Here is a 22024-nt window from a genome sequence, read left to right as displayed (position 1 = left end):
CTGTGGCCCCGTTTTTCCGGCCAGGATGAGTCATTTCCGGTCACAGACTCCCTCCCCCGGAAGTGGGGCCTGATGTAAACACCGGAGCCGGGCGCCAAGGCCCGGGAGGTCAGAAAGCCGTGCCGCGGGCGGCACTGACAGGTGGGGCCGGGTTCGGGGACGCGCGGACGTCAGGTCGGTGACAGCGGCAGCAAGCTGGAGCACAATTCCAGGGTTGCTTGGGGTCTGGTTAGGGGAGGGTCTTTTGAGTAGGGGGTCTTGGTAGGTGGGGGTCTAGGACAGGGGTGTTGATTGGGTGCTGGCATTGGAATAAGTATGAGGACAGTCTTGGGAGAGGGGTGAGGCTTTCTGGGCAGAGTTTTTGGGTGGCATGGGCATTTGTAATGGAGGTTCAAAACAGGGGTCTTGGAAGGTGGAGCTGTCCAAATACTGGGAGTGAAGCGATCTGTCTAGTGAACGGTGTTACACGGGGGAAAGGTAGGAGGTTTGGGCTCTTGAAGGATGGGGACAGGGTGTGCCTGGACAGAGTTCTTGGGGACATGAGGGCTCAAAGGGAGAATGGAGGCTCTAGGGCAGTAATCTTGGGACATGGGTTCCTGGTCAGGCATTTTAGGGAGTTGAGATCCTCTTGGGCAGGGGTTTGGGATGATTTTTTTCTGGGCAAGGGTCTTGAGAGGGTGGGGGTGCCCTTGGGCAGGGTCTTGGAGAGGGGCTAGGGGTTTAGAGAAGGAACCTTAGGGGGATGGCATTCCTGGGGGTGGGTCATGTTGGAGTCAAGGACAGCAGAGTACAAAGAAGATGTTTCAGGGTAGGGACTTTAGACTGATAGGGTAATCCCTAGGTAGGGGCCTGAGGGCATAAAGGAGATCTACGGGAACATCCCGGCTAGCCCTGGTTGGGAATGAGCAAGGTATGAGAAGGAGTCATCCCAAGGGGTTTGGAAGCCTGTGAGTGGCGGAAGGTGTGAGAAGACTCCGGGGCGGTTGAATAGGTTGGGGTACAGTTAGAAAGGCATGAGGAGGGGAGTTCCTGAGAGTGGTGGACCAAGCATAGCAGTCTCAGGGCCAAGTCATGGAGGTGCAAGAAGAGGTGCTCTTTTCCTTATTTATTGATAGGTGGAGTTGGGTGCTAGGTCCAGGTGTGAAGATAAGAAGTGGGTTGCAAGTGGTTCCAGGCCATGTCCTGCATTGGGGCCAAGATTTGGCTGGGGTTGGAGATATCACTGGGGCACCCCTTCCCCATTGCTTCCTGATGAGTCAGTGAAGGCCAGTGTGTAAGGCGGAGGTGGGGTCATTGCAGGCCTGGAGCTGGGGTTGGCCAAATGTGAAAAAATGGGGGGGTTTCCTGGCCATGCTGTTTGGGGTCTTGGTAGCTAAAAGGACAACCCCAAGGGTGAGACCCCCAGGACTCTCCCCCTGTTTTTATCTTCTTTGCTGTCCTGCCAGAGTCAGTAGTTAGCAGAGTTGGAAAAGGAAGAAGAAATCAGTTGGGGACAGGAGTTTTAGGCGGGGAGACCCCAGGACTCTTCCCATCTCTATCCCATTTGTGTCCAGGAGAGCAATCCTGGACCATGACTCAGCAGCCACTTAGAGGAGTGACAAGCCTGCGTTTCAACCAAGACCAAAGTGAGAGAAGCTTGCATTTGTACCTTACTAGGAGGGAGGGAGAGGAAGGTCAGATGTGGGCATGGGCTTCCAGCTTCCCACCTGGGCATTCTGTGAGGCAGTCTGGATTCCTTCCACCCCCTAGGCTGCTTTTGCTGCGCCATGGAGACTGGTGTGCGTATCTACAATGTTGAGCCATTGATGGAGAAGGGGCACCTGGGTGAGCTGTTGGTGGGGGAGAGCAATGGGCAGAAGGGCTGGGCTGGGCATTGGCTCCCACCTCCACTGACACCCTGGTCCCTGTCCAGACCATGAGCAGGTGGGCAGCATGGGCCTGGTGGAGATGCTGCACCGCTCCAACCTTCTGGCCCTGGTGGGCGGTGGTAGCAGCCCCAAGTTCTCAGAGATATCAGGTAAGTGGCCTCATCCTGCCCTTGGCCCAGATTCCCTGGATTCCTGGCCTCCCACAGGCACCCCGAGGCACTGACAGATGAAGATGTCAGAGCACCTCAGTCACACAGTGAGGCCTACAGCCTGGAAATCATGGATCTTATAGCTTGAGAAGCTTGGTGGTGTTTTCATTTTAAAAGCACTTATTGAGTGCCTCCTGTATGCCACATCCTTACCTATGGAGCACTTACTGTGAGCCTGGTGCTGTCCTAAGCACTTAACATGTATTAACTCATTTAATCCTCACAGTAACTCTATGGAGTAGGAAGTATCATTATCCCCATTTTTACAGATGAGGAAACGGAAGCCTGGTGAGGTTAAGTGACTTATCCAAGGTCATACAACCAATAGGTTTTAAAATCTTGGAGCTGTCTCCCCAATGCCCCCTTGGTTTGAGCCTCAAATGCCATCTTGGTTTAAGGGTTGTTCTTGTTGATCCCACTGGGACATGGCAGGAGTCTCCTTAGGTGAATCACAGAGCCCTGGGAGTTTTCATAGAAATCTCCTGGGGGTATGGACTAGGACCCAGGAGGCAGAAATAGTTACTGATGGGAACTTACAGGCCTGAGTGTGAGTCCCTATTTGGTTGCTAATTGGCTGTGAGCTCCTTGGCCAGGCACTCAACCCCCTCGAACCTCAGTTTCCTCATCTGTATGTAAGAATTCTAGAACCGGTTCTCTCAGGGATTATGTCCCTAAGTGTTCACGCTGTGTGCGGCTGACATTGGGTGTTTAGCAAAAGGCTAAGCAAGTGGGTTGAGGTCCCATGGGGAGTAGGAGTGGGTCCTATGTCACCAGGGCTGGCCCTCACCTTAAACCTTGGCCCCAACAACCCACCCACCTGCCCAGCAGTGCTGATCTGGGACGATGCCCGGGAGGGCAAGGATTCCAAGGACAAGCTGGTGCTGGAGTTCACCTTCACCAAGCCAGTGCTGGCTGTGCGCATGCGTCATGACAAGTGAGCCTGAGGAGGACTGGGGTGGAGGGTAGGAGGTACCCATAGCAGGTGAGAGGGTTAGTCCCGCCTGGCCTTTCTGCCTTCCCCTCATGGCCGTCCTATGTCCTGTGAGGCCCGCAGGATCGTGATTGTGCTGAGGAACCGCATCTACGTGTACTCCTTCCCCGATAATCCCCGGAAGCTGTTTGAGTTTGATACACGGGACAACCCCAAGGGTAAGAGGACCCAAATATGCAGGTTGTAAGGGCGTCAGACAGTGGACAGGCAGCGGAACAGAGAAAGGAAGGGACATGCACAGAGGAACTGGGAAAGAGGGAGAGTGTGCAGCGATGCTCACGCTCGCAGTCTATCCATCTTTATATCCCTCAGCCAGTTCTCTCTCCCCGCCCTGTGCCCTGCCCCACTCCTGGGTGCTCCCAAATGGCAGAGCAGAAGAAACACTTAGTGAGGACATGGTGGATGTTTCAGGGATCCCTGGGCCTCCTTGGGGCTGTCATAGCAGCTTATTAGAATCCACAGCTAGGCTGGGCGCGGTGGCTCACGCCTGTAATCCTAGCACTCTGGCTGGCCAAGGCCGGGAAGATCGCTCGAGGTCAGGAGTTCGAGACCAGCCTGAGCAAGAGTGAGACCCCATCTCTACTAAAAATAGAAAGAAATTATCTGGCCAACTAAAATATATATAGAAAAAAAAAATTAGCCGGGCATGGTGGCACATGCCTGTAGTCCCAGCTACTCGGGAGGCTGAGGCAGTAGGATCGCTTAAGCCCAGGAGTTTGAGGTTGCTGTGAGCTAGGCTGATGCCACGGCACTCACGCTAGCCCGGGCAACAAAGCAAGACTGTCTCAAAAAAAAAAAAAAAAAAAAAGATTCCACAGCTGCACAGGGAAGAAGGGGACCTTGGTAGCTGATGGGGCATGCAACTGAGCTGAACCCCCTGAGGGTCCTGCGGGTGACATGTATCATGGGGGCTTGAAGTCTGGCCCTTATCCAGCTCTGTCCATTCTGAGACCCTGCCTCATCTTCACCAGCCCACCCTACCTTCATCTTCACACCCTAGGGCTCTGTGACCTCTGCCCCAGCCTGGAGAAGCAATTGCTAGTGTTCCCAGGGCACAAGTGCGGGAGTCTGCAACTTGTGGTGAGCCGTCCAGGGGACAAGGGTGGGTAGGTGGGTGGACTGGCTCTCCCTGTGGACTCTTGGCCCCTCCTCTCCACATCCCCCAACCAGAATTGCTCCTTCCTACCCCAGGACCTGGCAAGCACAAAGCCTGGCACCTCCTCTGCTCCGTTCACCATTAATGCCCACCAGAGTGACATAGCCTGTGTGTCCCTGAATCAGCCAGGCACCGTAGTAGCCTCAGCCTCCCAGAAGGGTACCCTCATTCGCCTCTTTGACACACAATCCAAGGAGAAATTGGTGGAGCTGCGCCGAGGCACTGACCCTGCTACCCTCTACTGGTGAGCACAAGGCATGCATTGTGGGCTGGTGACCCCATGCCATGTGACATGTGGGCATCACTGCTGCTCTGTCTTCCAGCATTAACTTCAGCCACGACTCGTCATTCCTCTGTGCTTCCAGTGATAAGGGCACCGTCCATATATTTGCTCTCAAAGATACCCGCCTCAACCGCCGCTCCGCGTAAGTATCCCCTTCCCCCTCCCCACCACACCCCTATTCCCCCTGCTCATGTACCACACCTGGGCTTAGCCAGTACTGCCTGCAGGCTGGCTCGCGTGGGCAAGGTGGGGCCTATGATTGGGCAGTACGTGGACTCTCAGTGGAGCCTGGCAAGCTTCACTGTGCCTGCTGAGTCAGCCTGCATCTGCGCCTTTGGTCGCAACACTTCCAAGAACGTCAACTCTGTCATTGGTGAGTGGGAATAGCCACGTGGTTGGGGTACTGCATGGGCAAAGGCCTGTAGGTTGGACCTGAAAGAATTTTAGAACTATGGGAAGCTAGAATGTGTGACTCAACTTCATCATCAATAAGGGAGATGGCACTTGGGCAAAGGCCTGGAGGAAAACCCCAGGCCATGGGACACCTAAGAGGGTGGGAGTGTGTGGTTGTGGCAGCCTCTAACCTTTTACCACCCCTCTCTCCTCCCCTAGCCATCTGTGTAGATGGGACCTTCCACAAATATGTCTTCACTCCTGATGGAAACTGCAACAGAGAAGCTTTCGACGTATACCTTGACATCTGTGATGATGATGACTTTTAAGGACCCTGGGAGCTGTGCTAGGGACCTGCAGTGGCAGATTACAGAGCTGAGCCTTGAGGATAGAGTGCTGTGGAAGCCACCAGCCAACAAGCATTAACGGGGCCAGTGCCCACTTTTCACTCAGCAGAGCTATGTCTAAATAAATAGCTCACTTCCCCCAAGCACTTATTAATGACTGTGCCCGAAGGGCCAGGCCAGGAACCCCGATGGAAAGTCCTAGTCCAACCTGGGGATTTTTAAAATCTTCCCAGGAAAAGATGATCTCTGATGTGATGAATTGAATAAAAGGCCCTGAATGGCATTTATGGCTTTACCTCAGGGGTGGGGCATGGAGCTTCCAGGAGGTGTGGCCCTCCTGGACTCTGACGGGAAGGACGTGGAATCCAGCTCGGGTCCTTCAGACAGTCCCTCCTCTCTTATCTCTGGCTACTGTGCGCTGGAGCCGCCGGCACCGCCCAGAACAGTCCCCGGTGGTGTCCCGCCCAGGGCCGCCGAGGAGTCCAAAGGATTGGGAGTCCCTCGCCCCATGGCGGAGGTTTGATTTCCCGGCAGCCCTTGCTGCTTTATAGCATGTTATTTGCTCTTCCGGTCACGTGTGCTGCCGTCCCTGCGCAGTTCACCTAGGTTGCTAGAATAGTAGCCACCAGGTCCAGACTCCATCTCCCGGTGAGCCCCGCGGCGGCTCAGGGCACAACGGGCGTTGTAGTCCGGTCACCCTTCTGGCTGGTCCAGCAACATCGACCGGCAGGATGTCGGAGGTGCGGCTGCCACCGCTACGCGCCCTGGACGACTTTGTTTTGGGGTCGGCGCGTCTGGCGGCTCCGGATCCGTGCGACCCGCAGCGATGGTGCCACCGCGTTATCAACAACCTCCTCTACTACCAAACCAACTACCTTCTCTGCTTTGGCTTCAGTATCGTTCTGGCCGGGTGAGGGGGGGAGGGAAGAAGGGAGGCGCCGGTTGGCCGGGGACGTCTGCAGGGTGGACCCGCGGGTCTTTAAGGACCCGGAGGGTGAATGCAAGGCCGAGAAGGGCGAATTCAGTAGAGATGTTAGGCCTGAGGAGCTTGGAATGGGGCACTTGAAGGAGGGGGAATCTGGTTACAAGGAGGGCCTGCGGGGAACGGCGGGTCTGGAGGGAAGACCTGGGGAGAATGGAGAAAAGTGTGGAACCCAAAGGGAAAGTTGTCTGGGAGGTGGACCTGAAAATAAGGAGGGACTGAAAGAGGGACATGAGAGTACTTAGGGGCTGGGGAGGGTGATGTGAGTGATGGGGCCAGATTAAGGCAGACAGGGACAGGGACGTGGTAAGGTTGAAGGGTTTGGAAGGTGGACTTGTCGAGGGTATGGTCTTGGAGGAGAGCCTGGCTGTGACTGGAACATGCCAGGAGCAGGTACTTGTTGGGGAACTTGGGCCCAGAGGGAGGACCCAGGGTTGGGAAGCCTGAGACCAGAAAGGGATAGAGAATCTGGAGGAGGGACTTGGGTGGGGCTGGAAGTTGACAGTGGGACTGAAGGCCTGGAAGGGGTCCTAGCAACGATGAGGGGAGGAATCTAGAGGGGACATTTGAAGTGGAAGAAGCCTGGAAGGGGGTCCTGTAAAGACCCTGGACCTGGGGAGATGGAAATGTGTGGAGACAGAAGGCCTGGAAGAGGATCTGCGGAAGAAGTGTGGGAGCGGGGCGGCCGGAGAGGGGCCCTGCGTGGGTAGAAGGAAAGACCAGGGATGGCCTGGGAGCCCCAGGGGTCTAGCGGGATGGGAGGGCGTGATGAGGGGGACCTCAGGAAGACGGGACTGTAGAATTGACAGGGAGGAAATGAGGGTCCACACGGGTCTTAGGAGTCGGAAGCCCTGCAGGATGGACCTGTTGGAGACAGGGCTGGTGGGAGTATTTGCCAGGCTGGAGTGTTGGGTGGCCGGGGACCATGGCTCCTGGGGCCCAGGGTCGAGTAGATGGTGGTCCTGGAAGGCGGGTGGCCCTTTCCCCGCCTGCCCGGCTAGCTTAGCTCCTTTGTCCCTGCAGGTACGTGCGCCCGCTGCACACACTCCTAAGCGCACTGACAGTGGTGGTGGCCCTTGGCGTGCTGGTGTGGGCAGCTGAGACCCGCGCAGCCGTGCGCCGCTGCCGCCGCAGCCACCCCGCCGCCTGCCTGGCCGCAGTGCTTGCCGTCAGCCTCCTCGTTCTCTGGGCCGTGGGCGGCGCTGGCACTTTCCTGCTCAGCATCGCGGGGCCGGTGCTTCGTGAGTCTCCATTACCCCAAGATAGCCGGGAAAATGGCCAGCGCGTTCCTAAGGCGCCGGCCGCCCTGCCCTGGTTCCCCAGCTGAGAGGGGGCTGAGAAGCCCAGGAGACATGGCCACGCCCCCGTTAAAAGCGCCTGCCCTGGCTTCGCTCCCCCTTTCTGGGAACGCCCTTCTTACTACTGCCTTTCAGAGTCTCATTCCTGGTGTTAAGCGCCTTCCGCTGTCCACGTTCCCGTTACTGGGCGCCCTCCCTGGCCGTGCCCCATTGCAAAACGAATTACTCGGCCACGGTTTCAGGATCAGAGGCGTCATGGCCCCTCACCACTCCACGGGCCTGCCTGCGCAGTTCCCCTCAGTGGGCCCCGATTGGCTGCAGGCCAACCCACTGACCCCTCCTCTCGGTACCACCCACAGTGATCCTGGTGCACGCCTCGCTGCGCCTGCGCAACCTTAAGAACAAGATTGAGAACAAGATCGAGAGCATTGGTCTCAAGCGGACACCAATGGGCCTGCTACTAGAGGCGCTGGGACAAGAGCAGGAGGCTGGATCCTAGGGGCCTGGGAACAGTACTCAGGACCTGGAGAATACCACCCCCACCCCCCAGCCCATACCCAGATCCCTTTCCCGGCCCTTATAATAAAACCTAGAGACAGATCCCTGACAAGTCAAAAACCAAGGAAATCTGTAGCCACCCTACCTGCATCCTGGTCCCAAACTAGGATATCCCTCACACCTAGCCCCCATTGCCTAAAGACCAGATTTCCCCAGTACTGCACCTGGGACTCAGAGTCACCTACATCCAGCCCCAAAACTGGGGCTTGAGACCAGAGCATCCATGGCCAATCTCAAACTGTGGACCCAAAGACACTCCCTCAACCCAGATCTGGGACCCATGGTCTCCTATGCACAGCCCCAGAGCCAGAGCCTGGGGCAAGGCATTCTCAAATATTGAACCTTGGACCAAAGCTCTTCCAGACCCCTACCCCAGCTTGGAACCCAGGTCAAGGTATTGCCAAATCTTGAACCCCAAACCCAAGTGTTCCCAGCCCCCATCTGGGTGGAATCCATTATCCTGACTGTTGAACCCTTGGTCCCAGGTGACCCCAACCCTCACCAGTCTCACTTGCCTCTCTCCAGCTCTACTTGGGATTTTGCCCCTCATCCCGATGTTCCACAGTGTCAAGGACCAAGGGGTGGGGTGGGGTGGGGTGGGGTGGGGGTAGGCCCTGACTGGGAATGGGGCATATATATATATATATATATATATCAGTGTTGTTGCAACAATAAATGCTGTTGCATCTCAAGCCAACCTGGGCCTCCTGGGTAAAATTCTTTCACATTTCAGTGGACAAAGTGGCCTTCTACTTTTCAATTTTGCTAGAGACTTAGCCTCTCTGTCAAATATGTGGACTGAAGGGGTGATCTCTCAGGCCCTTCCTCAAACCTGTTACCTCTGGATTAGCATTAAAGCACAGGGAAGTTAAGGGTATAGAGTGTTGATTATCACCATTTGTATTACTAAGTGTTCTTGTTTGAGGTTAGCTAAGAATCTGAGTGCAGACAGGCAAAGAAGTTGTCCCACATCACAAAGCATGTAAAGTTGAAACAGAAGACACTATAATGGGCTGTTTCCATGGTGTGTGTGTGTGTGTGTATATATATATATATTTATTTATATTTATTTATTTATTTATTTTTGTAGAGTCAAGGTCTTGTTATGTTGTCCAGGCTGGTCTCAAATTCTTGGCCTCAAGTGATCCTCCCACCTTGGCCTCCCAAAGTGCTGGGATTATACGCATGAGCCACTGTGTTGATGGTGTGGTATTTTTTTTCCTGTAAAAATGTTATCTAACTAAATGTATGGGCCCTCAAGGCAAGGCCAACAGAGGAGCAACGCATGGGCTCAGTTTACATATTTATTATAGAAATCCCCTTCCGGTGTGGGTAGTGTCTTGGGCCCAGATCCATTGGTACAAAAAGAAAAGTTTAACACCAGGTAAGGAGGGTAGGGGAACCCCCAGCTCGAGAAAGTCACAGACAGGTATCATAGAAAACGCAGCTTGTGTGGATTGGTTTAAAAAGTGGTAAATGGAAGGAAAGCCAAGGAAGATGTGACGTGGCCTGTGGCCTGTGGCCAGACGTCACCTGAGGATTTTACTGGCATCTACCAGATGCCAGGTGCAACCTCCGCAGCATCCCAGGACACAACACACCCAATGACTCTGCCCTTTTCCCCTACTGTGGGACCTCCTGATTGGGGATGGTCAGGACAGAGGCCATGGGCACAGATGGGGACAGGCTCCTTCAGGCACCCCACCCAGACTGCAATCCTTCCAAATGTGGGCAGAGAACCCACCTCCCCCAGAACTTCCCTGGTAGGGGTGGCAAGGAGTTCTGTTCACACTGGAGTCTCCTGGCTGCCCCAAATAGGGCCCTGAGACCCTACATGGTCCATTTGGCGGGGGGTGGTTCTGAATGCAACAGGCTGGGCATGGGAATAGGAATGAACCCAACCAGGACAAGGTCACAGTTTCCCTTTTATAAAATGCCTAGTGTTGGGGGAAGACAGCAAATACCTAAATCACAACTGTAAACAGAAATGGAGGAAGGGGCTTGGAGTCCCCATGACATCATTCCCCTCTTTTAAGCTGGCTGAGGCCCCCCAGTCCCCAGCACAGTGTGAGAGGAGAAGCAGGGTGTCAGACACCTTCCTGGGCCCACAGGGAGCCAGGGGCATTAGAAGATTAGGTTGGCGCCCACCCAGGACTGAAAACAACCACACCCCAGGGCTCAGCGAGGTCAGCTGTGTGCTCCCCAGACTGGAGTCATGCCCAGGCCAACAAGGGGCATATCAGAAGGGGTCAGACCAGTGTCCCCGGGGTCTGGGGATCAGAACTGGAGGACTGCTCCCCCTCGAGCGTCAGGTCACTTAAACGAGCGCTCAGCTCCTGGGGGTACAGGAAGTCCGCGTAGTATCTTTAGAAGGGGTAGCAGGAATCCGGAGGACAGGGAAGGGAAGACGGAGAAGAGAGGAAAAGACAGACAAGACACAGAAAGAGAAAGGAAAAGAGGCTCGTTAAAGAGGTGGAGGCAGGCACAGGACAGCACCCTCAGGCTCCCAAGCATGGGGCATGGAGAAAAGAGGAAGAGAAAGGCAAGGGGCACAAGATGTCCCTTCCTCCTGGCACCCTGCCTTCAAGGCTCATTTTCAGCTGACATGCACTGGTTGCTAAATGATTAAAATTCTTCTAGTGCTTGGTAAAGAACTGCTGCTATCAGTGCCCAAGAGCCCCCTCCACCAGGAACCCCTGGACTAACACAAGTCATGCACAGTACAGTGACCCTGTGCCCGTGCTGCAGCTAGTTTCCTTGTGGTCCAATTCATTAGCTCTCTTGACTAGCTGCTCCCTGGCCTGGATATATCCTCGCCATCTGCCTCAAGAGACCTCTACCCATCAGTAAAAGCACCCCCCGTACCTGCCGGAGACAGGGGGAGCCGTGAAACTCCTCGAGTGTGGGAGCGGCGCCTGGCTGGGGGCCCCATACAGCGCCTGGCCCACCTCATAGCAGCGGGTATGGAGGAAGGGTGGGTGTGGTGGGCCCATGTGGGGGGGCACAGGCCGTCGCTGGGGCCCCGCAGCCAGTCCGGAGTTCCGGATGTACCAGTCCCGCAGCCCCTCCAGGGCAAGGTTCTTGTGGCCACTGCGTTCGCCAGCCGGGGGGATACGGGTGGGTGGAGGCATCCACAGCAGAGGGTTTGGATGCACCTCCGGACCCTCGGCAGCCTCTGGGGGCAGGCCACAGGGCTTGGTGCGGGTGGCACGGGTGTGGGGGTCCTTGCTGCGGAGGAGGGGGCTGCTGCTGTCAGCTGCATACACAGGTGGTGGGCCGGGGAGCATGGAGAAGAGCCCATCCCGGCGGGAAAGGGGTCCTGGGACCTCAGCTGAAGGCAGCAGCTCCCCCCAGCCTGCCCCACCGCCACCGCGGGGCAGGCCCCGGTCCAGGGAATAGTCCAAGAGGAAGTCCCCACACACAGGTGGGAGCCGGGGGGGCCCTCGGGAGGCAGGGGCAGCTGAGCTAGGCCGGGCTGCCCGGGGAGGGTCTGGGGGGCCAGCTGTGCGGGAAGAGAAGGCAGGGGTTGGCTGAGGGCGCTCATACAGCACCTCACTGCTCTTGCAGACCGGGGGGCCGGCAGCAGGGGGAGCCAGAGGGGCAGGCGGGGAGCCGGCTCCCCCACCACCTGCCCGGTCCACTAGCAGGGCCTCTGAGCTGTTGCTGCGTCGGGTGCGAGCTGCGAAGAGGGAGGCCCGATCGGAGGCAGGGTCCACCCGGGGGAAGCCCATCTGGGAATCCTGGCTGCCGGACCACTGGCGAGAATGGAGGCCTTCGGGTCTGGGGCACAGAGATGGCATAATGGGAATAGGGTCAGAAAAATTAGGCAGATGGCCTGAGTCCCCTCCCTATCCCATATCTTTCTGAGCCTTCACTTTCACATCTCCAAAACAGGCCCAGGATTAGAAGTTGTGTGTATAAATGTGTTAGGTAGTGGCATGTAAAGGGCAGCTGCGGTTCTCTCGCTGAAGACTTGGGGCACAGGGGTTGGAAATGTATGGGGGGGGGCTGGGGCTATTGGTTCCAAGGGAGACATAAATGTGCGTAAGGCTAGAGAGGAACCTCAAGCAGAGGAGGGCCTGACGCCTGACCCCTATTCCCCTGCTAAGGCCCTTCTCATGGTTCCCACTGCCTCCAGGATGACGTCTCGGTCCTCACCGCACCATGTGTATGAACCACCCAAACTATCATCCCTACAGCCACCATTTACAGAATGCAAGTCCCACGAGGACAGGTACTTTGTTTTCTTAACAGACTGGGAAAAGCAGACACTTAGTATTGTTTAAGAAGCAGGACAGTATAGTGGTTAAAAGCATGAAGTCTAGAGTCAAACTTGCCTGGTTCAAACTCCAGGACTTCAATTCACTAACAAGTTACTTAACCTTTCTGTGCCTCAGTTTCCTCATCTATAAAATGGGAACAACAACAGCATCTACCTCATAAGGATCTTGTGATGATTAAATGAGTGGATGCCATGGAAAGCACTGATTCCTAGCAGATGGTAGGCACTCAGTACACGTTAACCAGAACTTATTATGCCTCCGTCTTTCAAAGGGAGATATTATTATGCCCATTTCACAAATGAGGAGACAAAGATTCAGAAAAGGGGAATGACTTGTGCAAAATGCACAGAAAATCCCATACTCAAACTGTGGTGCTTCTGCCCCAAATCCCTACCCCACTCTTCTCCACCAAGACAACTCCTATTCACCATTCAAAGCCCAGCCTCCCATGTCCCACACCTTTTCATAATGCCTTCCTCAGCCCTCTAGTGAGAACTACCAGTTCCCTCCTCTGATTCTCAAACCCACCCTCAGATTCCCCTTACTTGCAGAGCTGGGGGCCAGTGCCCCGAGTGAGGACAGGGGTGGCAGGCACACTTCGCCCCTCAAAACTGGAGGCACTCCTGGGCAGCGAGCGTGTGGGGCTGGACAGAGATGGGCAGGCCCAGGTGGGAGTCCAGGTTAGAGACTGTACCCACCAGTGAGCCCTCCTGCCAACCCAGGCTCAGGATCCCCTTCCCGGCTCCTGGGGAAGGGAGGGAAGGGGCCCATCCTCACCTGGTGGGGCTGGCCACAGAGTTCCGCCGGCTCTTCAGATCCCCATAAAGATCTGACGGGGGTGGTTTCCATGGGGTTCGCCGTTCAGGGCTCCCCCCAGATACTGCCCGCAGCTGGTCCCAGGCCTTGGGTGGTGAGGGGCGCTCGGCCAGAGAGAAGCAACCACGGGGCTCCTCTGGGTGAAGAGAAAGAGTGGGGCAGAATTGAGTGAGAGTGGGCTCAGCGCGGGCAGGACAGGATGGGGGGCAAAGCAAACGGTAGGGGCTGGGGAGCAGGGAGGGCACAGGGCCAGGACACAGTTCCGCAGGCTGAGGAGGACCAAGGCAAAAAGGGTAGGGAAGGGGCTGAGGAGGCAGGGCTGGGATGAGGCTGAGAAGATGGGGCCGCAGGAAATGGGGCATGACTAAGGCAGAGCTGGAGAAGTACGGGAGGTGCTGAACATCAAAGGATGGGCAGAGGGGACACAGGAGAGGGGTGGGGGCAGGGGTGGAGGTAGGAGTCCTCACCATTGTCATGGCTGGCCCCAGACTCTGAGAGGGAGCTGCTCTCTGAGTGCAGAACTACATCCTCTGCAGGGGAGAAGGGGAGAACAGGCCTCTCACTCCCAGGCCTGGGTGCCACCCCATTGCACCACTGGCAGGCTGCCTTCACTTGGCCCGTCTCCTGGGCGGTCTCCTCCTCACCCTGCTCCCTTCTCAAGAATCTGCCTTTACCTGAGTCCAGGACCATTACAGCTTGGTTCCTCGCTTTCCTGGTGCCTATTTGTCAGTGCCTCACACCCACTCGTTCCCCCAGCCAGGTTATCACAGCTCTCCTTAATGGCTGGGTCCCTTAAGTTCTGCCGACCTCCCAGTCTTCATTGGCTGTTCACCCATCCCACCCCTACCACACCCACTAGCCAGCACGTGCTCTCCCACTCTCACTGGGGGATGCTCACCTTGGCTGAGCTGAGCGAGGCGCATGCCCAGGCAGACTCCCTGCGTGGTGATCACTGCCCCCGTGGACAGCGGCAGTGGCTGGGACGGCGGAAGCACTGGGAGGCCAAGGCGGGCCCGGACATCCCCGAGCTGCTCCTCCAGCTCGTGCAGCCTCCGCAGTGCATCTGCCTGGACCTGGCGCCGGCGCCGGCGCTGCTCAGCGCTCAGCTCAGGGGCCAGGGCCAGGCGGCGGGCAGCTGCTGTGATCTGCTGCTGCACTGACACCTCGCGCTCTAGGGCGTCAAGAGCCAGCTCCTGTAGGGTCCACCCAAGAGGTGTGGGACAGGACCAAATGTTGGAAATGGCCAGGTACAGGGACCAGGCAGTGGCCTGGAGATAGGCCTGCTCTTCCTGAGGGCAGGCCTAACCACCTAGGGGTGGAGCTTATTCATCCTCTGGGGCCAGGGCCCATCTGGATTAGGGGCTGGGCCTGTTCATCTTCTTGAGGGTTGAAGCCTGTCCTGACAGAGTGAGGGAATAGCATCCTCCCTCAGAGCAGGAACCCACCCCCTCAAAGCCTTCCCTTCTCATCTTAGCATCTCCCTCCCCTGGCGGCAACCCTCCCTCTCCCATGTTTCTCTCCAGGCTCCTCCCCTGTTCCTATCCCCTCTCCCCACCATCTTGCTCCCCATGCCCATCTGCTCACCTCAGCAGGGCACAAGGAGTGGTGTGCTGGGTTGGGATGTGGTGGAGGGTAGGCACGGGCTGTAGGGGGCCGTCGGCGGACCAACTGGGGCCGTTCACCAGGCTCTAGCGGGCACTCGGGGGGCAGCTGGCCAGTTAACTCCTGTGGAGGGCGGGGGTCAGAGACTACCAAGGGTTATTTGGGGGATGGGGTAAAGCAGTGATGATCCCAGAAGCTACAGAAGTCCCACTAGGAGCCTGGCTCTGCTCCGCACCCCATGCACGATATTCTCTTCCTTCTCCCAATATCTTCACCAGGCAGGTGTGCAGTGTAGACTCTCAGCCCCTCAGTGGCCCAAACCCATGGGGCAGTGGCTGTGGGAGGCAGGGAGACCTGCTTTGGAATCCAGAATATTTTAGTTTTTATACAGGCCACACAGGCTACATACTGTATATTACATAAAACTCCCTTCAGGGTCTGGGCCCATACGGTCTGAGCCATGTTATTATTTCTGGCAAACTGTGTGGACAGTCACACTAAGAGGGGTAAATCGAAACTATAAATCACCCCATGTCAGTTCAGGGCAGATTTTGCTGCCAAATTTTGGAGATAACTTTTGATTTTGAGATTTTTGGATTTCAAAATTTTTTTTTTTTTTTTGAGACAGAATTTCACACTGTTGTCTGGGCAAGAGTGCCCTGGCGTCAGCTTAGCTCACAGCAACCTCAAACTCCTGGGCTCAAGCAATCCTCCTGCCTCAGCCTCCCGAGTAGCTGGGACTACAGGCATGTGCCACCATGCCCGGCTAATTCTTTCTATATAATTTTAGTTGTCCAGCCAATTTCTTTCTATTTTTTTAGTAGAGACGGAGTCTCGCTCTTGCTCAGGCTGGTCTCGAACTCTTGAGCTCAAACCATCCTCCTGCCTCAGCCTCCCAGAGTGCTAGGATTACAGGCGTGAGCCACGGCACCTGGCCTGAATTTCAAATTGTTGATAGGGGATTGTGAGCCTGTGTTACCATATTTCATTGATTCTAAGACATCTAAGCTGAGCTTTGAGGACACAGAGGGTGACAGAGAATCTACAGCCCAGACAAATGGTTCAACAATTGCTACCAAAGTCTGCCTATCTGGGGGCCCCAGCTCCTCATCCCCCACCGGACACCCCTAGGGCCAGGCCCTCACCGCCTCTTGGAGACACACTTTGCGAAGCTCCTGAAGTTTCAGGCTCAGGGCCTCCTGCAGGGCTCGCTGCCGGTCAAGCAGTCCCCGCAGACGCTCTGACTTCACCTGGGGGGCAGCCTCTCCGAACAGGGCAGCTGGACACAGAAGGAGCAAAGATCAGTGAGACAGCCGGGCCATCCTGGAGCAGCCACAGGGCCAGCACCAACCCTTCCCAAGTGGGCAGCTAGTGACTCAGAGCAGAGGAGGAGGCAGCAGGAGGGGGACCAGCCACCGACCTGGGGCACTGAAGGTAGGAGAGCTGATCAGCTGACCTTTGACTTCCATCCTGGTGCTATCGAGAGGCTGTGGCTGATGGCTGGACAAAGTCTGGCAGTGACACACAGAAGCCATTAAGGAAGCACATCCTGTGATACCCCAACCCCCAGCCCTTCCCAGCTTCCCACACCCTGGCTGGGAATAAGGGGTACCCTGGGCCCCACCCACCTGCCAGACCTGCCCTCTCACAATGTGTGTGGAAGTCTGGACCCCCTTGGCCCTGGTACCTTGGTTCCCTTCCCATTGAGTGGGAGCACAGCAAGTGGGGAGCTGGGCGGACTTACAACGCCTCCTCAGAGGCCCATGTGCCACAGCCAGGAGTCTTGCCTGGGGAGAAAGAATGGTAACAGATTCAACCAACTGTAATAACAGTGGGAACTTACAAGCACTTGGGTGCCCAGAACAATTACCTACTATGCCACATTTAATCTTCACAACCAGCCAGGAGCACTGTTACTCCCATTTTAGAGATGAGGAGAGGAAAGCACAGAGTAACTTGCCCACAGCCAAGGATACTGCCCAGGCCCACCCCTCCGGTCCTACACTCACTGGCTAGAGCTGCCCCAACTCCACCAACTTCCTCCTAAGCTCCCCAGTCCCTCAGGCCTCAGGGCCCTTGCCCAGGCTGGAGCTGCTCTTTGAAGGGCTTTCTTCAACCTCTCACCACTCTAGCCCATGCTTCTCACTTATCATCCTGGGGCTCAAATGTCACTTCCAGAGGTGAGCTCCTGTCCTCTCACAATTGCCATCCAACAAGAGATTGTGCCTCCCCCGTACATCCATGCGGACAGGAAATGTTATCTGTCCTGTTTTCATCAGTATCACCAGCACCTTGAACACCACCGCACACACAAGTGCTCAATGAATGTCGGCTGGCTAAATGAATAAATGACTGAGTAAATGAATGACAAGGTGGCAGAGCCAGTGTTCAAGCCCAGATTGTCCCAACTCCATCCTGCAGCCCTGGCGCAACAAGGAGAGTGTTTGCTTGACCCCAAGGTCCCTGTAGCCCCTCTCCTCACCCCAGCCTGTCTGGAGACTAACATACAGAAGTCACTCTGCCAGGATTTGTGAGAAGCAAAGTCCATAACTGCAGATAACAAACCACCTGCCTCCTGCCTCCTTCTCTGCCCCCAGACGGCCTGGCTGCCCATGGAGCCTGCCTTGGCTGGCCTCCAGCCCTGCCCTCATCCCCTCCTCTGGAGTTTGCTCCCTCCCTCCCACATCCTGCTCGGTCCCCAGCTGGGCAGCCTGGTGACATCATCTCCCACCACCTGGCCTAACCTCAGTGGCAGGTGACTGGAAAGGCCTCATGGGGCCACAATGTTTCCATCCCTGAAATCCAGTTTGTCATGATGTGGCAGCCTGGTGTAAGGAAGAGCCAGACAACCAAGGAGGCATGGGATCAAGCCCCTTCCCCACCTACATATGGTGGGGTGCAGCTGAGCTGCCTATAAGGTGCCACCAGTTTCTGTGCATTCCTTCTACCTGCCTTACAAGGACTGTACCCCTCCCTTGAAGCAATGGTGCCCTATCCTCACCATCAGGGGTGGGAGTCAGTCCCTAAAGCCTTTGACAAATCCAGGCCCCAGTGTGTACTTTGCAGAGGCACTCACAAGCCCACCCACCTAAGGTCCGATGTTTCTCAGCATGGCAGGGTTTCCTCGATGTCCCAGTGCAGCCTCCTCTGCCCGTTGGCTCCTGGGGCTCCTACTTTCCCAGCCACCATTTGGGTTTGGGGAACTCTTGCAGGGCTCCCCGGAAACTTCCTCCACATCAATAAGAACCCAAATACTTCCCTGATGGGCCCATTTGCCAGGATTGGTCCCACATCCCATACTGGGCTACCTCAATCCTTCCTTCTCTGGGAGCTCAGGGTATCACAGAAGTCAACACAGGGTCCAGACAGGAACCCCGACTGCTTCCTGTCAGCTTGACCTCAGGAACATAGCTAGGGCATGAGTCATGGGGTTACTGGGCAGGCTAGACACAGGGTCAACGCCCCACACCCCCACACCCAGTTCCCAAACCTCTGCCTCTGCTCACCTGTTCTCTACACATTTGCCTTGGGACCCGGGGCTGCCCTGTCCCCACCCAGAGGTGGTGAGAAGGGGATCCCAGCAACCGTCTCCTCAATACACACCCACCCAGTCCGGACTCTCCCCATGGTGACCCCATGGCCCTGTTCTGTCCCCAGGATGGGCTGTGGCAGGAGAGCTGCAGAGGGCACCCCCTCATACCCAGAGGCAAGCCCAGCAGGTTTTTCAGGTCTACCCTTCTGACACCACAGCTGAGAAAGAAATTCCTGGCTGTAATGACTATTTACAACCAAGATACCTCACCTGGGTGGCACCCCAACACTGTTAGGGGGGGCCCCATTTCCACATCCCGCCATTACTGGAACAAATACAAACTCTCAATGTCTGGACTGTCCCCTCCTCCCCTGGAACCCCCCTGCCCCACTTCCACTCTAGTGAACAAATGGGGGGTAGGCAGGCAGGTGCCTGGGTAATGACTTCTCAATAGTCCAGTCTGGCCTTCCCTGGGGGTCTGGGCCCTGGGCTGTGGAAGGGCAGAGACTACTCTTGCAGGGGGGAACCGGAGGAGAGGAAGTTGGAGGGTGGAGTAGGGAAGGGGGGACTCATGCTTCTCTTTCCCCCATCCCTCCTTGTCCATTTCCGGCTAGGAATCAGCTTTGTGCCAATAAAGGAAATGGGACATTTTGGGCTTCGCCCCTCTACTCAGGCCCTCCTTCCTTGCTGTACCCTCCCTGCCCTGCCCCACATCGCTGACGTACCTCTACCACAGACCTGGCTCTCTCCCAAAGGGAACTTCAGTACACTCCACCCCAGCCCCACAGTGCCCTCCTCCCCTCATGCCCCTGGGCCCACTGCTCCCAGCTGCTCACCAATACCAGGCAGTGCTGGGGGCAGCCTCGGGTACCTCAGAAAAATAGTTGTCTCGACCAGGCCCTGGCTCCGGCTGGTAGTGGCAGTGAGCAGCAGTGGCAGATGCCTTGGCCACATCCCACTAGGTAATGGCCCAACCTACCTGGCCAGGAACTGGGCGGCCCACACCTTTTAACCCTTGCTTGCCTGCCATCAGGGCTAGGGCCACCCCTGGGGACAGTCTCGGGGCCAGGTGCCCTCAGGGTGCCCAGCATGGCCAAGAAGAGAGCCTGGAACTCCCTCTTCACCCCACAGACTTAGCAGAGAACTGGGGAAGAAGGGCTAAGAGTTGTGGGAGTAGCAGCTGCCCCTTCTGCTGCCCAAATTTCCAGAGGGTTAGACCCTGCCCACCCAAGGGCATCACCCTAGAGCTGAGGGGAGGGAGATCTGGGGAGCCGTGAAGCATGCAGGAGGCAGAGGGTGTAAATCCAGTTTGTGTCTCTTGGCAGGGTATCCCATTCCTGAGGCCCCTACCCTTTCCTCTCGGGGCAACGCTTGGGTGGAGAAGGTCTTAGGGCAATTCCCACCCTCACTGAGGTAATAGTTTCCCAAGTTGGGAACAGAGGAAGTTGACCTTTCCAAACAGAGGCCAGGTCTCAAGATCCCACCACCTTCTACAGCTCCAGAAGAAATAATCCCAGTAAACCAACCATAAGTTATGCCCTACAAAACACTCACGTGTTTTAACCTCTCTTGGTCCCCACAAACCTGGGAGGATGACACATACTCAGCCTCCTCATAGCCATTTTATAGATGTGGAAACTGAGGCTTGGAGAGGTGAAGAGGCCTGATTCAGATCACAGTGGCATAAGAGCAGGTGGAATCGAAACTCGGGGGGCTGAGTCCTGAGTTGGAGGCTGACAGAGGCTACTCCTGCAAGGGAGGAGGAGGAAGGAAGGGGGCTCATGCTTCTTCACATCCATGCTGGGCCTCCCGCATTCCCTTTCTTGGGCATTCCAGGCCAGGAGTCAGGCTTCATGCCAGACAAGGAAATTGAGGGCTCTGAGTCCCTACAGCGTAGTGTTTCCCCCCACAACACCACCTGGGATCTGGGCCCATGCCGGCACACAGCACACATCCTGTGCTCCATTTGGGACCATCTGCTCTGTGACCTCAGGGCCCAAGCCCTACCCAGGCCCCTGCTACAGCCCACACCATGACGTGAAAGAGCAGAGTGATAAGGAAAGCTCTCCCCGCACTTGGCAGGTGGGCCAAGCCTAGAGAGAAGCTCCCTCTGTATCACAATGCCCCAAACGCATGCTAGCAAGGCTTCCCGCCATCCCTGCCCACCTCTCTTCCTGGGTGTGAGATTTCCAGCAAGGGACACAAAGGCCTCTTTCATCGCCCTCCCCACTTCCCCTCCTTTGCTGCCCGGGGCTGGTGGAGGTGGCAGCAGCAAGGTGGGCAGCTGGGTGTCAGTGGGGAGTGTCCTCTCAGCCATGGCCTCTCCCACCTCTTGTGGGCCACCGAGGATGTTGGGAAAAGGGATATTTATAAATTCAAAGCCAAGAGAATCTGGCTGGCAATGTGGATTGAGTCTCAAAGCTTAGGTTTCATCATTTGTAAAATGGGTAAAAGGTGGTTACAGAGACAATGGAGGCCAAAGTAACTTTGGAAAGCTTTTCGAATTGTAAGGAAACTGGCTAGGTGCCGTGGTTCATGCCTGTAATCCTAGCACTTGGGAGTCCGAGACAGGAGGATCACTTGAGGCCAGGAGTTTGAGACCAGCCTGGGCAACATAGTGAGAACTCGTCTCTACAAAAAAATAGAAAAATTAGCCAGGTGTGGTGGCTCATGCCTGTCATCCCAGCAACTCAGGAGGCTGAGGCAGGAATCTGAGGTTGAGGTTGCAGTGAGCTATGATAACACCACTGTATTCTAGCCCGAGCAACAGAGAGAGACCCTGTCTCAAAAAAAAAAAAAAAAAAAAAACCCAAAAAGTACAAGGAAACTCATAGCATATCATTAATGGCTGTTAATAACAACAATAATAAACTCACACAGAGGTGGGCTGGTATGTGGGTCAGTGGGGGAGACCAGATAATGCGACCTCCTGGGCCAGGCAGACAAGCCGGGCAGAGTCACCCACATACATCATTGCCCTGGTTCCCAACTTTTAACAGCCAACCTCTAAGACAACCCAATGTATAAGCCCTACCCCAGCTGAGTCCTGAGCCTCACATGGCCCTGCATGGCTAGTAAATCCCTGAGTCTGGGATTCAACCCAGCTCTGCCACTTACTGGCTATGTGACTGCTTGGACAAGTCACTTAACCTCTCTGTGCCTCAATGTCCTCATCTATAAAATGTGGATGATGATAACAGTATGTATCTCATAGGGTTGTTGTGAGCATTAAATGAGTTAATACATTTATTTATTTTTATTTTTTTGAGACAGAGTCTCACTCTGTTGCCTTGGGTACAGTGCCATGGAGTCAGCCTAGCTCACAGCAACCTCAAACTCCTGGGCTCAAGCGATCCTCCTGCCTCAGCCTCCCGAGTAGCTGGGACTACAGGCATGTACCACCATGCCCGGCTAATTTTTTCTGTTTTTAGTAGAGATGGGGTCTCGCTCTTGCTCAGGCTGGTCTCCAACTCCTGACCTCAAGCAATCCTCCTGCCTCGGCCTCCCAGAGTGCTAGGATTACAGGCGTGAGCCACCGCCGACCCAGTTAATACATTTAAAGCTTGCATGGGACAGGCCCTTAGTAAGTGTTCAAAATGTGCTGGCTGTCATAATCACAAGTATCCTTCCCCATATGAACTGAGGAGTCAAATAGATACATTTTTTTTTTTTTTTTGGAGACAGAGCTGGTCTCCCTCAGCCTCAC

At 55.8% G+C, this 22024-nt stretch overlaps 3 protein-coding genes across 7 annotated transcripts; 2 read left to right on the top strand and 1 right to left on the bottom strand.

Moving 5' to 3' along the window:
- Positions 1-93: 93 nt before the first annotated feature.
- On the top strand, positions 94-5524 carry WDR45 (WD repeat domain 45). Of its 3 annotated transcripts, none has more exons than XM_069462948.1 (11): positions 94-141; positions 1554-1625; positions 1750-1824; positions 1913-2017; positions 2903-3011; positions 3132-3226; positions 4069-4148; positions 4260-4468; positions 4548-4649; positions 4735-4880; positions 5120-5524. In XM_069462948.1, exons 2-11 carry the CDS (start codon positions 1571-1573, stop codon positions 5227-5229), a joined length of 1086 nt encoding a protein of 361 aa, XP_069319049.1. In that variant the 5' UTR covers positions 94-141; positions 1554-1570; the 3' UTR covers positions 5230-5524. The 3 variants fall into 3 exon arrangements, with proteins under 3 accessions (XP_069319049.1, XP_069319050.1, XP_069319048.1); XM_069462949.1 differs by having other exon boundaries at positions 98-174; positions 2906-3011; XM_069462947.1 differs by having other exon boundaries at positions 98-174.
- A 360-nt stretch (positions 5525-5884) lies between these two features.
- Positions 5885-8693, top strand: PRAF2 (PRA1 domain family member 2). Its single transcript, XM_069462951.1, has 3 exons — positions 5885-6157; positions 7253-7470; positions 7887-8693. The coding sequence occupies exons 1-3, from the start codon at positions 5979-5981 to the stop codon at positions 8024-8026; spliced, it is 537 nt and encodes a 178-aa protein (XP_069319052.1). The 5' UTR covers positions 5885-5978; the 3' UTR covers positions 8027-8693.
- A 729-nt stretch (positions 8694-9422) lies between these two features.
- CCDC120 (coiled-coil domain containing 120) lies at positions 9423-19209 on the bottom strand. Of its 3 annotated transcripts, XM_069463160.1 has the most exons (11): positions 19155-19209; positions 16428-16573; positions 16207-16297; positions 15932-16065; positions 14769-14909; positions 14083-14377; positions 13652-13714; positions 13146-13320; positions 12914-13012; positions 10951-11865; positions 9423-10449 (listed from the first exon to the last, which is right to left on the bottom strand). In XM_069463160.1, the coding sequence occupies exons 2-11, from the start codon at positions 16488-16490 to the stop codon at positions 10335-10337; spliced, it is 2091 nt and encodes a 696-aa protein (XP_069319261.1). In that variant the 5' UTR covers positions 16491-16573; positions 19155-19209; the 3' UTR covers positions 9423-10334. The 3 variants fall into 3 exon arrangements, with proteins under 3 accessions (XP_069319261.1, XP_069319262.1, XP_069319263.1); XM_069463161.1 differs by lacking the exon at positions 19155-19209 and having other exon boundaries at positions 10369-11865; positions 16474-16530; XM_069463162.1 differs by lacking the exons at positions 16428-16573; positions 19155-19209 and having other exon boundaries at positions 10369-11865; positions 16243-16255.
- Positions 19210-22024: the final 2815 nt, after the last annotated feature.

Source organism: Eulemur rufifrons, chromosome 30, assembly GCF_041146395.1.
Source record: "Eulemur rufifrons isolate Redbay chromosome 30, OSU_ERuf_1, whole genome shotgun sequence".
NCBI lineage: Eukaryota > Metazoa > Chordata > Mammalia > Primates > Lemuridae > Eulemur > Eulemur rufifrons.
Note: the sequence above shows the minus strand (reverse complement) of the source record. Positions and strands in the feature narration are given on the sequence as shown.